The 17427-nt window shown below is 46.2% G+C and overlaps 5 protein-coding genes across 5 annotated transcripts; 4 read left to right on the top strand and 1 right to left on the bottom strand.

The window, feature by feature from the left end:
• Positions 1-2111: 2111 nt before the first annotated feature.
• On the top strand, positions 2112-4061 carry EYB26_002062 (uncharacterized protein; the record flags this gene model as incomplete). The annotated part of the gene is made up of 1 exon (XM_054261370.1): positions 2112-4061. The coding sequence occupies one exon, from the start codon at positions 2112-2114 to the stop codon at positions 4059-4061; it is 1950 nt and encodes a 649-aa protein (XP_054117345.1).
• A 273-nt stretch (positions 4062-4334) lies between these two features.
• Positions 4335-7729, top strand: EYB26_002061 (uncharacterized protein; the record flags this gene model as incomplete). The annotated part of the gene is made up of 9 exons (XM_054261369.1): positions 4335-4457; positions 4508-4576; positions 4637-4933; positions 4984-5619; positions 5666-5899; positions 5955-6290; positions 6338-6841; positions 6894-7292; positions 7355-7729. 9 exons carry the CDS (start codon positions 4335-4337, stop codon positions 7727-7729), a joined length of 2973 nt encoding a protein of 990 aa, XP_054117344.1.
• Positions 7730-8004: 275 nt separating this feature from the next.
• On the top strand, positions 8005-9659 carry EYB26_002060 (uncharacterized protein; the record flags this gene model as incomplete). Its single annotated transcript, XM_054261368.1, has 2 exons — positions 8005-8305; positions 8365-9659. The coding sequence occupies 2 exons, from the start codon at positions 8005-8007 to the stop codon at positions 9657-9659; spliced, it is 1596 nt and encodes a 531-aa protein (XP_054117343.1).
• A 338-nt stretch (positions 9660-9997) lies between these two features.
• On the bottom strand, positions 9998-11141 carry EYB26_002059 (uncharacterized protein; the record flags this gene model as incomplete). The annotated part of the gene is made up of 2 exons (XM_054261367.1): positions 9998-10815; positions 10877-11141. The coding sequence occupies 2 exons, from the start codon at positions 11139-11141 to the stop codon at positions 9998-10000; spliced, it is 1083 nt and encodes a 360-aa protein (XP_054117342.1).
• Positions 11142-13669: 2528 nt separating this feature from the next.
• Positions 13670-17273, top strand: EYB26_002058 (uncharacterized protein; the record flags this gene model as incomplete). The annotated part of the gene is made up of 3 exons (XM_054261366.1): positions 13670-13742; positions 13800-14379; positions 14435-17273. The coding sequence occupies 3 exons, from the start codon at positions 13670-13672 to the stop codon at positions 17271-17273; spliced, it is 3492 nt and encodes a 1163-aa protein (XP_054117341.1).
• Between the last annotated feature and the right edge of the window lie 154 nt (positions 17274-17427).

The following is a 17427-nucleotide window of genomic DNA, read 5'->3' as shown; positions in this document are numbered from 1 at the left end:
ATTTCAACGAGGACAGACTTCAAGCTGATGATATACTCACCTATTTAGATACGGGTTTAGGGCTTCACCCTGATCCCAGCCCTTGGGCCTTCATAGGACAACTCTCGATAACTTGATTGGCGTGTTGGAAACTGGACATGGGATGCAGAATTAAAGTTGAGTCTCGTACATAATTTTGACGCTGGTAATTAATACCATCTATGTAGCTTCTTCTAACACCCATCTATAATCAGTCAAAGAAAGTAGACTCCCCAAAATCATGCCCTGAATCAAAAATGTGGTCACTAGCAAGGATCGGCCTCCTCATCTTGCTCCCTTTCATGAGGAAAGGATCTACTATGGGGTGACAAAAGAATATGAAGCCTACCAGTCGAGAAAGAAGAAACGCAAAGTGCATGACCCACCTTGTCGTAATGAGAGCATTGCCCGAGTCTCACAGTGGATAGACGACTTTATTTCAGAGTCTGACAACTTCGACCGACTTGTTCAGCGCCATATTTATCTAATCGATGAAATCGATCACCTCCAGAAACAACAAGCACAATCGCTATCGTGTGGAGATGTCACGGTTTGCAGTGAGGACTTTGACCACGACGACGAGGAGGTAAAGAGTTTACACCAAGATCTCGAAAGCACGATCCAGGATATACAGTTACAGAAACAAGACTTGGGTCACCTGGTTGACAGGCTAAATGGTGTCCCAGAAGCATGGGACTACTGGGGATATTGGTTCAGCGATGAACCCGAAGACCGCATTTGGACTGTGAGATGTGTTATGGGAGGTGGATGTTGCGGACGGCAATGCAGTTGCTGCCCGAAACCTCGTCGGACAGCTACGGGGGAAGCTTTTCCCTACTGGACTCTAACAGGAAACTCTTCAGACGCTTTGTCCCATTGTAGTGAGGAATGTGGATGTTGTCGACGATATTGGGGATTCAGGCGGGTTTTCCGAGAGGATGATGGGGTCTTTGGCATGTGTCATGATTTAAAAGATAGGTAGGAAGAAGATGTTTTGTCTTTCAAATAGATCTCTGTTTGTTTGATAAGCTATTGACTTAATTGTGAAACTAACCTTTGCATGTCAGATCGTGTTCCTCCTGTAATACAAATGAGATGGATTTTGACGTATGATCCCTTGAATATTTATGTTGCTGTTCATAGCGCTCCTGCTATAATTTTTCCTTTTGATCTATTGGAATAGTATTAATATTCTTAGTGCGTGGGTGGCCCCATCATTGATGTCTCTTGTCATGCCTCGCCACCACCGTGAGCTCAACACTGTATCGATTACTGGTAGTCCGTAGTTCCTTCTTGATGCAGGAAATTCACCGACGTCCTGCCAGGCACCAGAAGGAGAGAGGTTAGCCTACATGTATTCCCCTGTCGTCCAATTAACCGTGCCCCTCGCCTCGGTCCACGAGTGGAGTGTTGAACAGCATCGAATCGAATCTCCGCGGTCGATCAGGGTCCTAATCCTTACCGTCCCTTACCGGTACCAGCTTCATCCACTGTCACAGTTTTCTCCATACAAAATCTATCAAACCCACCATTTGTAAACGCTTATAACTCACCCAAATCTTAATAGAATGCAATAGAATTTAAAATATAGATTATTAAAATGCTTAATTAATTCTCTATAACTCTAGTGAATCTAACTTTTAATTAATATTATTATAAATAACAGCATTTTACCTAAAGTAAACTGATACTGGAATTTATTAAAGTAATTTAATAAAATGCAATATAAAGCTTTTAGATATTCTTTACTATGCTTAAGCTAGAGCCGAAACAAGTTCCCCTGTGCACGTGACTGGCAGAATAAGCTTGGTCAGCTAAGACAATCTGAGCCCCACTGAGATAAGCTCTCATGTGGTCTGTGATGTTCAGACTACTTCGGCAACTGCAGCTTGCGTCTTTCATGATCTTTGCTCGTTAACGAAACAGGCTGATCAGCTTGATCATCGCCTAGTCTCCTAAATACTTTGTGCCTTCTTTTATTTTTGTTTCTTTTCTACTTTTTCCCTCGCTCTCTCGATCATGTACGTCGTCGTTTTAGAGGCTAGTATTGTTTCTGCAGCCCTCGGCAGAGAGCACCTTGCGATCTGCCCCTCATGCCCACTCGTCGACAGATTTCCCGGCTCAATCTAGAAGAGGCATCGACAAATGACTACGAAGACTGCTGGCTCCTGGGCTCCGACGACGAACTGGATGAGGCGACACGAGCGGTGAAAAGGAGAAGAATCGAGAGTCTCGGCGAAGCTTATTTAAAGGGCACAACACTGTTTATCGCCTCTGCGTCGCTTCGTGGCCCTTTCGACAAGGGCTGGGTGAACCCATGGAAGAAACATCGGAAACCAAACGAATCTGGCGTAACCCGTACAGTGACTGGTGGAGGGATAGATGATGTGGCAGAGTTTGCTGTACCCGATACAAACGAAAGCAGAAAATATAAAGGAAGAAACTTGTCTAGAGTGAAGAGCGTCCGGTCAGATGTACGAGGACACTCATTGTCGCCTAGGACTACTCCGCATCGAGGAAGCGGACAATCGAAATCATCGTGGAATCGCGAGTCGTCAATTTCACATGCAATACCGGGGCCATCTGCTGATGTTCAGCCGGCACAAGCTTGGCTCAAGAGAGACAAGAAGGTTATTAATATTCAGAATTATGACCCTCCGAAATCCCCGTCAAGCCGTTACGCGAGCTCTGGAGCAGATGGTTCAATCAAATTGCCAAAAACCACAAGTAAAAGGGCTGAGCCTGGCTTGGCTCGTGCCATGAAATCTCATCAGACTGATCTGCGGAATGTGAGAAGAAACAAGCTTGTCTCAGGTGACTCTCAGGAAAAGCATGCGCCGATAGTTCCGGACGGCACTTCATCAACCTCGCCAGGAAAACAGAACTATCAGAAACCCGTTTCAGATACGAAGCAAGGCAAGACATCACTATTGTCGAAAATCACAGACATAAATAACCCATCCGACAGACTACATGGGGACGAAGATGATGTCTTGATGGAACCTGACCCCGTGCATAACGAAAAAGATATGCCCGCTAGTGCATCATCTGTTCATATACTACCGCCGTCTTCACGCCTCCCGGAATTCAAATATCGACTTGCAAAGACTCAGTCAAGAGAAGGGACTGAGAATCAGTCGGAGCATGTCCCTTCGAGAACAGAAAACAATTTCCCTCCAGTCGACTCGAATTGTGATAGGCAATCATCGCCATTCAAGGCCCCGCTCCCCAAATCTCAACAGGATCAAGCTTCTATACCGGCACAGAGTACTGTGACACTGACCTGTTCGGAAAAACCAAACGAAAGTCTGACTGAAAGCGAAAAGCTACCATCTGCTCAGATTGTGCCGAAACCACCAGGAACCTCTAATTGTTTCATTTCGCTGCATTCTGCCGAATACCGTGTCCCGGATGCTGCTGAAACTGGCACGACGAGCGTTGATGGGGAACTCTCCACTCAGGCAGCCTTTGAGCTCGCGCAGAAATCATTCCAAGACGATCTCGCTACTCCACACAGGAGTTCTCAAAGCCCACCAAGAACAAGAAAAAGTGCCAAATCTTCTGTCAGGAGAATCACCCCTTTCACGAATGTAAACAACAACAGATCGACTTTTGATATCAAAATTGGGTTAAAAAATACCCCAGGAACGAATCACAATATGAATACTCAGACTATGATTGAGGCCTTTACCCCATTTAGTGATGCAGGTATTGGTGAAGCAGGGAAGGAGACTGCAGGGCGGTCTGGTGTTCATATCGTGAACGCCCAAGCACCGAATGATACCGATCGGGCGGCATCGCCACATTCACAACCACGATCAAAGCCTCCTCCTCATAGTCCATCATTTCAGGCAGAAGATTCTCTACCTCCTCTGCCATTGACACTGTCGGGAACCACCCCAGCAACCAATCAGCAAGATGGCCAGGGATATCTCTTCAGTCAGGACGCATTTGATGTCAGTCAAGTCATCAGAGATGCTGGAAGTTGGCTTCAGCGAAGCTTTGATATAAACGAAGATCTGAAAGAGATCACTTTCTTATAGTGTAGTGGGTTGGGATGAAGTTGGCGACATTATGTGTTCGGTTGTAGATAGTCGTGTCTGATATGTCATATATATCAAAAATCCTTCACTGGTCATAAGAGTCTAGATAGGCATACATCAAAGAATTGCATGTAATCATTTGAGATACAAAAGATACAAGTCGAGTCTACCCTTTCGATATACCTAGGTGGACAGTGACAGCCTTCTTAGGGCATATGTTAGTTGGGTGGGTATGACGTCCCTAGAATCTGGGTGGAGCAACCGGTTGTTCCAATGCGACCTAGCGTGAGACTTGATAAAGCTAAAGCGCTCCACCCAGAAGCTTCAACCCGCAACAACCCATTATACTCATCGTCGCCTGATGGCGTGGGTTCAAGGGAAATGGCTCTGACTTCGGTATAGCTTGCACTCATTGTATTTTGATTGCGAACTAACTGGTGCTACAGAAGAAAGCGTTCAATTTCTTTGAGGTTTCTCAAGTCCAGGTTCCGGACGATAGCTCCGCCGTCATTAACGTGAGTTCCCCCGCTCTCAGGAGCTTCTAGGCATATGCTGACCTTCTGGATACATTGTAGGATGATGTCGCGTGTATATGCACTGGATCCGATAATCTATTCATAGGAAGCAACGATGGAAAAGTACACATATTGTCACATACGTTCAGGATCGTTCGGTCCTTCAACGCGCACGATGCCGGAGTCATTGGACACATGAGACAAATCGAGGGGACTTCACTCTTGGTTACTATTGCGGAAGATTTACCGAATGAGCCTGTGCTGAAGGTCTGGGCTCTAGATAAGATTGAGAAGAAGACTGGTGCTCCGCGATGTTTGTCGACGGTGTCTGTTCAGAACGGCCGACGACCCTTCCCGGTTAGTATTCCTATGCGTTATTCATGATATAGTTGCTGAGTAGCACACAGGTGTCAACGTTTGTCTGCCTCGAAGATCTATCACAAGTTGCTGTTGGTTTCGCGAACGGTTCGGTTGCTATCATTCGGGGCGACCTCATCAATGACCGGGGGGCTAGACAGCGGATTGTCTTTGAGTCGCAGGAACCAATAACCGGACTAGAAGTGCAACATGGCCACACAATCACCACTCTTTTCATAGCCACTACAAACCGAATTCTTACACTCACAATTGCTGGTAGGGGTCAAGGCCAGCCGGCGCGTGTACTAGAAGATGCGGGCTGTGCACTCGGGTGTATGGCCCTTGACAAGGAAACAGGCGACATATTGATCGCGCGAGAAGATGCCATACATACATATGGTCTACGAGGACGCGGGCCTAGTTTTGCGTATGATAGCCCTAAGCATTCTTTGAATCTTTTCAAGGGCTATGTGGCTCTGGTGTGCCCGCCAAAGACCGCTGCGTCAAAATCAGATCCGCTACACAGATTTAGCGTTGGTCAAACGGATGATATTTTCAACACCACCACATTCACCTTTCTTGACACTGATCTGAATTTTGTTGCACATTCAGAGGCACTCATTTCTCGCCCCAAGACTGTGTTTACTATCTGGGGTGATCTGTTCTTGATAGGCTCAGATGGAAAGGTAGAAGCAGCCTGCCCGATTCAAGGCCATTGCTAACATCTTTCAGATCACTCGGTATCATGAGAAAAATCTGCAACAGAAACTTGAGATTCTGTACCAGAGAAATCTTTATATCTTGGCGATCAACCTTGCCCAGAAAGCGGGAATTGATACACTACAGCAGAATGTTATATTCCGCAAATATGGCGATTTTCTCTATCAGAAAGGAGACTACGATACAGCCATGCAACAATATCTGAGAGCTATAGACAATACGGAACCTTCCCAAGTCATTCGCAAGGTAAGAATGCATTATTCTATCTTCGTGTATGTACTGAATTTCTAATGGATAACAGTTCCTTGATACACGGCGAATTCACAACCTGATTGAGTATTTGGAAGAACTCCACGACCATGATAGAGCAACAGCAGATCACACGACATTACTTCTCAACTGCTATGCGAAACTCAAAGACACATCCAAACTAGATTCATTCATCAAAGCTCCAGGTGAGCTGAAATTCGATCTTGAAACAGCCATTGCCATGTGTCGCCAGGGAGGTTACTTTGAGCAAGCCGCATATCTAGCTACCAAACACGGCGAAAATGACATGGTTGTCAGCATTCTCGTCGAAGACTCCCAGAAATATGCCGAAGCTCTAGAATTCATTTCTCGCCTTGAACCTGATGTAGTATGTTTGTTCCCTCAGATAAATGGATCAACGACTGACTAGTATAGGCCTATCCCAACCTCATGAAGTATGCTCGAGTACTGTTAGGGCATTGCCCACAGGACACAACCCAGCTTTTCATCACTTTCTACACCGGCAAATACCGTCCGAAGCAAGACATTGAACCCCCTTCGGAGTCTCAGGCGCCTCAACAGAGCGCAGTTCGCAATTTGGCTGCCTTTATACCTCTGCCCTATGTTGGCGCAAGTTCTGTCACGACATCTCAGCCGTCTGAACCTCAGCTATCGCCGGAGTCTGACAACACCGATGCTATACCTATTTATGATATTCCCAAGCCTCGGAGTGCGTTTTCGGCATTTGTCGATCATCCAACTGAATTTATCGTCTTCCTTGAGTCTTTAATATCAGAGAAGTCTTGGAGTGAGCAGGATAGAATCGACTTGTATACTACTCTGTTCGAGATGTATCTCGACAATGCAAAGAAGGCTAAAGATCCTAGCGTCAAGACTGACTGGGAAACAAAAGCCAAGAATTTAATTCAGGGCAAGGATGTAAGTGAATACAACTATCACAACTAATGTTTCACGACTAACCGGCGCACAGATACCTATATCAACATCAAATGTCTTACTTCTCTCGGACTTGTCCAATTTCGAAGAAGGCACGACACTGGTCAAGGAGCAAGCAGGGCTGCGATCAGACATTTTTCGGTCATATACCGCCGCCAAAGACACTCAAGGTGTCATCAAAGCACTACGGAAATATGGTCCACAAGAGCCTCAGCTATACGTTGACGCTCTGGCTTACTTTGCATCTAGCCCTAAGATTTTAGCCGAAGTTGGCGATGAGTTGAATGTGGTTCTCAAGAAAATTGACGAGGAGGGATTGATGGCCCCATTACAAGTCATTCAAGCATTAAGCACCAACGCAGTTGTCACAATGGGTATGATTAAGAAATACCTCAGTCAGAATATTGAGCGGGAACGAAAGGAAATTTCAACGGTAAGTCCTCGGATCTCTGCGAGAGAGTTGACAGTCTTTTCAATATACTAATTATCGGCTAGAATCGTCGCTTAATTTCAAGTTACACAAGCGAAACAGAGACTAAGCGAAAAGAACTCGAGCAACTCAACTCGCAACCCGCTGTATTCCAAGCTCGTCGCTGTCAATCGTGCGGTGGAGGCCTTGAGCTACCTACTGTCCACTTCCTCTGCAAGCACTCCTTCCATCAACGTTGCCTCAACAAGACAGGCGAAGACGCCGAATGCCCCATATGTGCACCACAAAATGCGACTATAAAAGCCATTCGTCGTCGCCAGGTTGAGTCTGCTGATCAACATGATCTCTTCACCGAAGAATTGAAGCGTAGTAAGGATAGGTTTGGAACAGTGAGCGAGTTTTTTGGCCGGGGTGTTATGGGATTGCATGGTACTGATTAATTGGAGGATTCGTGAATCTTTTATATGTCTATAGATAGTTAGCAATGTAGAAATACCCAATTTGGCATTTTATGAACCAATCTATATCAAAGAAACAAATTGTCCTGTAACCAAGAGTCTAGAATGATATTGAGAACTATCTTATCTTATCAGCACGTGCACGCGTGGCAATCTTTTGTTTAAACACGCGATAGGGCGCGTCCGATAGGAAGGTGCGATGCGACAAGTACATCCCACCTCGACAGCTTTTCCCCCCAACCCATTGAGCAACAGTCATGTCCTCACAGCGCGTCATACAAGACTCTGATGACGAGGATGGAGACATTCTCTCTGATGTCGCATCCTCCTGTGACCCTCTTCAAGATTCATCATTTGCGCCGAAAGGACCTGGCACAGCGATCAAGCGTGTCCATGAGAATCAACCGACTATTCAAGAACAAGCACAAGCGCAATTTTCGGCCAGCGATCTACCGCAAGTTGATTTCGATAGGTTTTTGCGGTCGGAATCGTCTATTATGGAAGGTGATTATGAGGATGAGAGATGGGTGTCGACTGCGAATTCGAATCCGGGCAATGGTACATTCAAATTGTCGCTGTTCACATTGAAGAAGGGTTCTGGTTAACGTGACATACAGTCATGCCATTTGGAAACTTCCACGCGGAGCAAATGCAACTACAAGACAACAGTTTCCGATACACCGTCAATGCGCCGCATAACGCTCTGGGTTCGCTTCCACCAACTTCCAACGCAGACTACGATGACACGGTAGTTGCAGACGACATTAACCATCCTTCGAAGCGACGAAAGGTCTCAAATACTAATACGCAAGATACCTTGCTGAAAGAACATGATGAAGCCGGTTCGTCTTACGACTTTTTCGCATCGCCTGATCCGAATGGACCGCGTCAGACGGCGACTTCGCTTCCGCCAGTTGCCGCTGTGGAAGATAATAGTGGCATGCAACATGATGTTGAAACTAAGCCGCTGCCGATGGGGACACCACCGCCTACGATACCGTTCTCAGAGGATCCTCTACCAGAAGAGCAGGAAGGAATTGTAGTAGGGGCCACGACGGCTATACATGAAGTCCAAGAACCGGTCATTCAACAGCCGCCATCTGAGACGGATACTGAAATTTTGAGTACGAAAAAGAAAAGAGGACGGCCCAAGAAGCAGGATACTAGCGAGACTGCATATAGCGAGGTTAAAGTTGTCCTTGAAAATGCAGCTGAGGTCACAGAGCAGCAACCAACCAAGAAAAAGCCGGGCCGGCCAAAGAAGCAGGATAACGATGCTACAGTGGAGCAGCCTCCAGCAGCTGACCCATCCAGAGATCAAGGGTCTACAAATGAAACAAACTCCGCTACTGCAACTACTGTGAAAGCGTCAAAGAAGAAAGTCAAACGCAGCAGAACAACTTCCGATATACCAAATAACAAGTCCAGTGAACTAAAAGCCGATCAGGATGTTGTCTGGATCGAGACGAATCCAACTGATTTCATAACAATAGATGAAAAGACAAATACCACGGGACAAGCCCCTGCTACAGAGGAAATAAAAGTCTCCAAAAAGCGTGGCCGTAAGAAGAAAGAAGTCATTGAAGAACCAGCAGCGACCTCCGCTGAAACTCAGACTGCTCTTCAGGATATTTCCAATATACAACAACAAGATCCGCAACAGGGGAAACAGAAGGACATCGAAGTCGAGATTGACAACATCAAACAACACGTACCAGATGCAATGGATAATTCCAATGCTACAAACATCCCTGAAACGCTAGTCGTAGGAGGAGTACAGACTCCCACACCTCAAGAGAAAAACAATGCAATGAAACAGGCGCCCATTTCTAGCGCTGGCAAGGTCCCGTTTAGAGTGGGCTTGAGTCGGAGGGCTAGAATTGCGCCGTTGCTGAAGGTTGTCCGGAAGTGAGAGCCAACGGTAATATTTGAGAGGATTTGTTGCGATTTGATGATAACTTTCTATGATCTACTGGACTAACTTATGCATATATTATCACGAATATGAATATGTAACATTAATGAGAATGGAGTGGAATGATTAGTGTTGGTGTTTTAGCATATTGATTCATGAAACTAATACAATACATCTATCTATAATGAAGAAACTCGGTCACTTCAGAGTATGAACGAGAACGAGAAAACAATAAGTATACAACAACTGTGTTACAGGCATATCGACAGAGGTGTCGGTGCAATGAGATAATACATACAAGAAAGTCATTTTTGTGAGTTCCCGCCACGAAGATGTCAAACAGATCTGTAGTCCCAGCGATACCAGTTATCACGAGGATCCTCCAGACATTCTCCAACAGTGACTGCTCGGTATCCGGCATCATTGACGCGCTGTAAAATGTGCTCGGTCAGGTTATAGACTGTTTGGGCATGAATGTCATGTCCAATGGCCAGGTATGGGCGACCATCGAGGTTTGGATCGGTCAAAGCTTTGTCGACAATATCCTTGGATAGCTGGATCTTTTTAGGGTCATCGTTGAGATAGTCAGCTGTGTCCATGTTGAAAGAAATCACATGGTATCCGAGCTTTTCCATATCCCTCAAACAGTTTTCATCGCATTTGGAGTACGGAGGACGCATGTAAGTTGGGAATCCGCCGATGATGTTTCGAAGTGCTGCCTCGTTCTTCAGAATTTGCTTCTTTCGTAGCTTACGTGAAGCCGTCAGATCTTCATGGGACCATGTATGACTGGCAATCTGATGACCACTGTAATGCATACGCTGGATCAGTGAGCCCCATGGACGGGTAAAGTCATCAATTTGTCCCTTTCCATTGTTCACTCCGGTAATGAAAAATGTCGCCTTGGCCTCGTATTTGTCAAGGATATCCAGGAGATCACGGGTGAACTCGTTGGGACCATCATCGTACGTCATGGCAAATGTGTAAGGTGCCTTGCAAGACAGAATAACTTCACCATAGGGGACCCCTCCTATGTGTGGGCGTTGAATTCTCTTCGTGGATTTGCCCACAGGGACTTTATCAGCGTCACATGTGCCATAACCAAGTTGGCAATCCGGAGACATGCAGTGCGCGGCTGTCAGGCCACAGTAACCTAAAGAGCCATGGTATCAGATCTGTAGACAATTGATGTGGGAGAGTCGGCACCAACGTACCAGCTGCAGAGCAGCAGAGGTATGATTCGCATTTCTTCTTGCTAGGGCCACATTGCTCGCCAAGGCGTGCTCTACTAACAGCGTCGTGCTGACCAAGGTGGATGTCTGTGGAAGAATCCTCCACGGTGGCAATCCTGTTGGGATGAATCTCTTGATCGGTATCTCGCGCAGAAAGGCCAGAGTCACGACCCTGGTTGGCGACGGGAACGTAGTACTGAAGGGACAGGGAGGCGTAGAGCAGGATGATTATACCGACGAGAAACATGTTGGGCAGCGATAATGAGTATTCAGAGCTACTTGATACACAAGGATGTTCAGAATATAGAAGAATGTTGATGACAGAGATGAAGTATGCAGAGAAATGAGTAAACTGAAGAGATGAAATGGGAGGGAATCCCAACAAGAGAAGAATAAGTACTTTCTGTGTGGATGGTACACAAGGAAGGAGCCATGTCAACACAACCTGCAACCGCCTCCGGAAGGCGCGATCCTTCTTTCCCTTTTCAGACATTGTACCATTGCTCCTGCACAACAACGCAATTTCCAACTTCCAACTTCCACGGATAGGCCTCGCTGATACATTCCCGTCCTATAGCATCTGCCGCGGTAGTTAGCCAAGCTTTGTGTAAGACATCGATCAGGGCAACTTATAAAAAATAAAGTGGCCGTTCTCCAAAGAGAACGGCGGTTCTCCACCATAACCCTTCCTGTCTCGGTCCAGTATCTTTCACTTCCAAAACTGGTATCTTATCGCCTTCATGGAAGACAGCATCAGAGAGTCAAAAGACTTTACTGAACAGGTCTACTCGGCGCATGCAACAATTCAACCAACCTTTTCACTTGAACGCGCGGCAACGACAATCAAAAAAAGAGACAAAATCAACCGATTCAGACAAGCCGAAGCTTTGATCCTCACTCGAGAGAGGTCCCTCCACGGACATTCGCCAATTTTCAACGAAAGTCACAACCGAGATCCAATGTGAGAGTCAATGATTGACTGTACGCTCGCCCAATCAGTGATAGATATCTCAGAATTAAGAAGCCAAAACGACGGTCCACGACAGCATTTACAGGCGAGAAGAAGAGAACGAACTGCCCGAATCCCACGACAGCAATCAAAGCCACCACATTTTCAAAAATCTCCGCTTTCTTGATTATATTGTCGGCTGTATTCCTTGCGCCACATTTACTATCTTCCGGGTTTCACGAACAGCTCATCGGCGAAATCTTGCGCAGTCAAATAATCATGTCCTCATACTTTGTGCACAAGTGCAACAGAATACCTCTCTCTTGTGTGTGATACGGCATCCTCAGAGACTAGTCTTTGTTTCCTCTCCAGACTCAGATGTCGTTGGAGGGCAAAATAGCGAACAAAGGACATCCTCAAAAATCGCTTGTTGAAGGGGTTGGACAAATTTTTTTTAAAAAAAAAAACTTTCCACCAATGTCGGCGCCCATCAATCGATTCCAAGGCTAAACCTCAGAAGAGATGGTTAACACGGCGGATCGGAACCTTCTATGAAGCTTCATCAGTGGCGGATGCCGTGATTAAAGGTCAAACAATAGGTTAATCCAAAAGTCCACCAAGGAGTCGGGTTCGAGAAAAGGGATAAGAATTTCCAAGGTTCCTGGGATAGGGGACACCCGTATGAAGATAAATGTGCGGTGAAGACAACACAACAACGACCGGAGCAGACAACGTGCCAAAATGCTAATGCTGTATATTAGATATACAAACACATGCAAAGACCCCAGGACACTCTTTGAATTTCCAAACCTCGCTAAGAGGGTGTACACACGAACAAGCTGGAATTGTACGAGATACGACCTCAATTCCGACGAGTGGATTCAGAAAGACAAAGATAGTACCCAGGTGTTTGTAGGCGATTTTATCAAAACCGTTGTGCTCAACGTAGTTAATTGATACTTCGGTGCCTTTCGAAATAGCAAAGTGCCAATTCGTGGTGTTCCACCAGATCTCTCCCGATTTATCCATTGGTTTCCCCCACATATTTGACATTCCATTATGATCCGGGCGTACCAGCATAGGAAGACCGACACGTGCCCCTTTTGGGATCTTAATACGTATGGTGCAGCCCAACACTCTGGAAGATTTCGATTCTCTTTGACCCATTCAGCGCCAGAAGGGCAAAATCGGCTAGTCAAGATTTCGATAACCAAAAACCGTGAAACTGAGAACCGACTAAGTTCTTAGGGTTAAGTTCCAATATACTGCATCCACCTTGAGTTGTATTGACTCGCACTGCAGGCAGAAAGCGTAGTAGGAATCGGGCCTCATCAAGGGGCTTGAAAAGCTAAACGCAGATATTGGGAAACTATGCGGAGAATGAGCGCGTATAAGTGCCATTGAAGGCAAGAGAGCGAAGGACGAGATCAAGAGAGGAGCGCAGATAACCGATGGTTGGAGAGCTGAATGAAGTGAGGGATTCAGAGCCGATATGAAAGTCACTAGCAAAGAATATTGATCGGCCGAACAAATTTTGACCAAGACGGTATCATTTTTGTAATGCTGTAGCTTTGAACGAGCTCGTGAAACCGACGAGAGTTGGGAGAGAGGAGAAGAGTGGGAAGCGGATGAGCTGAAGCCGTCTTCGGTACCTATCAGACGCGTCCAGTCACTCCAGTGACGCGAGATCACGTGATGGTTTATCAATTATGTCACCTTCCCGGCTTGCGGAGGCCAACTTCTTGACGATATCGACTTCTTTCTATAGTAGGTGTGAAAAGGATTTTTCTGATTTACAGTATGACACAGTATGTGAAGGATTCGAGATGACGGATATCCCAACAGTCAAGGCTGCATTCAATGCCGCCGATCAGTTTTTGCATCCCATTTTAGATCGAGGCAGGCAAATGAATATTCCTTGTAGATATAGTATGCAGCTGGCTGACTTCCCATAAGATGAAATTCGCAAGAGGCCTGGAAACTCGATTGTTGAAATTCTAAGTCGGCATCCGTCAACCTCCAGCACAGACGATGATTCACAGGCTCGCTTTTCGGTAATAGAAGAAGCACTTCAACATCTTGAGAGCATCCATAGCGCCCTTGTGTCTGCGGTAAATGCTCGCGATGAGTCTCAGCAACAACTGGAAGATGCTCGTGAAGATGCCAAGAGACGTCGAGTTATCTATACGCTACTGGACTTGATTTCCATCGAGGGTGTATACCCATGCCTGTCTACAGGTGTCGGGATACCATTGGAAAAGAGAGTGATCTCCAACCTGCCCACGGGTGTTGTTGCTAGACAGGCTCCTGAAATGACCAGCGACAAGCCACGGAATGAGGTGCTTCTTTATCGAATTTTACTGGCATTGACAAGTATCTTGCTAAATGAGTCCGATGGAGGAATTCAATCCTTGCTTCAAGGACGAGTCTTGAGCGATGTCATAAGTGCTGCTGCTGATCTTGCATTCAACTCGCGTCAAATATCTGATGGAGAGAGGATTAACGCGCAACAGATATTTGAGAAAATTATTGCTGAGTATGATCTGCATACCGGCACATTGATAACGCAAACTGCTAAAAAACAATTATAGGACTCCCACCTCTCTTCTATTACCCATACTTTCCTCATTTCTACAGCCAAATGCAGCGCCATGGTTTAAGGCTTTGATCTCCAGTCGTATATCGAAACTTGCTTTGCGGAGTGATGGAGTCATTCACATCATATGGTTCCTCGCCTCTCAATTCGCTCCTGCACTAGGAGAAGGTGTAGATGCCTCGGAGCCATCTTCCAATGGACCTCCTATCACTGTCCAGGCCATTATGCAAATTTCCAAGTTGCTATCGTCTGTTCCGCAAGATACTGATCCGACATATTACTTCGAGGCTATCGCCCCGCAACTTCTGACCTTGATTGATAGCGAAGATGCCGACCTTAAACGCACTGCAGCATATGTGGTGGGTAACGGAATTCTAGGAAAGAAGGCATATGGTTCTCCGGGCACCATCGGTCACTCTATCTTCGTGGAGCCTCTATTCAAAGCAATGACTGGAACAGTAGATACAAAGGCTAGCAAGTGGCTCAAGTTTTTTGGTCCTCAAGGTCAGGCTACAATGCAGCCGTATACAGCTCCAACCGATATCCTAGTTGAGGGATCAACGCTATCACTAGCTTTAGACAGATTGAGCGTCATGGCTTTACAGCACCCCAATCCTGGGCTAGTCAAGCGCTTAGTCCAGCCGATTTTACTTCCCTTGTGGGGCTTGACGTGCTTCACTCAACCCAGGAAGGACGAAAAGGTCTTATACGACAAAAGCTGGGCGCTGCTGCAGACTTTCTTTACTCTATCACCAGGCTTTCCTTCCTATCTGAAATTGGCCGATAATCTTCTGTGGGACGGAAGCATCAACTGGACGTATAAAGAAGGCACTCGCGGTGATGTGAATCTAATCAAACGTGAAGCATCTGAATTCGATATAATCAAATTGCTGGACGAACTGGACTTGCATGCAGACAATTTCTCAAAGCTACTCGGTTGCGACCCTCGAAGTGAGGATCGTACAAGTGATGTCTTCCTCCATGTCAGCGAGCGGTGGCTGATTGACTCATCAAAACAAACGGTTGATGCCCTCAATCTTCTGGACAACTTACAACTAGATCCCAGGACGGAATCAAATGCTATCGTGGCAAAGTTGGTCAGTGCCAAAATAGCTGAAAAGCTTCTTAGTGACTTCAAGGATACTTTGTCCCGACGGCCACTGAAAATCCTCGAGCTCGCACAACAAATTATACAAAGCGAGCTCAAAGCGATGCATGACAGAGGTCGAAGAAGAAGAATACGTGAAAGTGGGAAAGCATCTCTTGAATCTCTAGCCAATATTGCAACAAGGTCTGTTGATATACAAGCAGCTGAAAACGAAGACGATGACCAGAATACTTCAGAGACGCTTTCTGCTACATTCAGTCTTCTATCTAGCATTTTGTCATCTCCTGAATTTGTAATGTCGCGATCAATTCTTCCCTTGTTATCAGAAATCAAGTCGCAATTAGATGAATTGCGTCCGAGTCTTACACCTGCTTTATCGAAAGCAGGTTTCACAGCTTCTATGCTACTGGAAATTCAGATAGAGTCTCCTGATGGAACACAGAAAACAAATGAGTCGACTCCACCACAAAACACAGACCTGGAAATGCACCACCAGGCCTTGAAGGATATTACATCCCCGCTGCCACCAGTACAAGCAGAAGGTCTTTCACTACTATCCAAACTCATCTCCAAATCCTCCCCCGTGCTCGACATTCCTTCCACAATGACCCTTTTGCTATCAATCATAACCGGTCAAAGTTCCGAAACTGCCGCAAATGAAGAATTTATTTATTTGAATGCAATCAAACTCATCGGCCAGTTGGCATCAAACCATCCGCGTACTGTCATCAAGACCCTCGTGGATCAGTACGCCGATAGAAACGAGGAAAGAACACTAGATCAACGACTCAAGATTGGAGAGTCGTTACTCCGCACAGTTGAAGATCTAGGCGAAGCTCTGACGGGTGAGGCCGCACGCATCATCGGCGAGGGCATGATATCCGTCGCCGGCCGACGCGGATCCAAACCTCAAACCCAAAAGGCTCGAAGACAACAAATCGAAAAGGAGCAACGAGAAAAGGAGCGCAAAGAGCGAGAAAACAACCTCAATTTGCCAGCGGGTTGGAAAGTGTCCTCGCCCGCTCTGCATGATACAGCGATGGATATCGAGACACTGCTTCCGGACAACGAAGACTCTGAGACCGAGACACCCGAGCAAGCAGCTCATTCAGCAAGCATCATTTCAGCCTGGGCTTCCGGCGCCGCCTCAGACATCGAACCAGATGACATCCGCGTCCGGGCTTCGGCAATCTCCATCCTCGCAAGTGCGATACAAACTAATCTAGCCGGTCTAGGACCAAGTCTTGCATCTTCGGCTGTTGATCTCGCGTTGTCAACAATGAGACTCGAAACAGGGCCCGAGAGCGCAATTTTACGACGTGCCAGTGCAGTTTTACTCCTCGATTTGATCAAAGCTATGGATACAGATCTACAAACTGGATCGAAGAAACTCGGTTTCGGCTTTTCGATCAGTGCAGAGGACTATCCTCTAGACGAGCCAGCTTCCTTGCGCGGCCCGACTACGATTGGGAATATACCTAGTATTCTAAATACGTTGAGATATGTGGAAAGTCAAGAGACTGATGTTGTTGTTCGGGGTCATGTACGCGTGTTAGTGGAAAACCTGGAAACATGGATGGAGAAGTGTTTACTCTGGGGTATTAATGCGCAGTCTTCTATGAGAGGGGGTGGTGAACAGGATCTACATTTGGGTGATAGAATTGCTGGGCTGGATCTTGATCCGTTGGCTTCTACACCACGACCTAGAATTGAAGAGATTGAGTGAATTATAGTGATCAAAGTTCGAGACTTGTTTTCAATCTTGTATGCTACAGGGAGGCAAATCATGACATCATTCCGATGCTTCGTAAGATAAACAATCTATTATAACTTACAGTTTATCAATTGACTAACATCACTGTTCGTGTCCGTCGAAGTTC

The sequence above is a fragment of the Talaromyces marneffei genome, chromosome 1 (genome assembly GCF_009556855.1).
Source record: "Talaromyces marneffei chromosome 1, complete sequence".
NCBI lineage: Eukaryota > Fungi > Ascomycota > Eurotiomycetes > Eurotiales > Trichocomaceae > Talaromyces > Talaromyces marneffei.
Note: the sequence above shows the minus strand (reverse complement) of the source record. Positions and strands in the feature narration are given on the sequence as shown.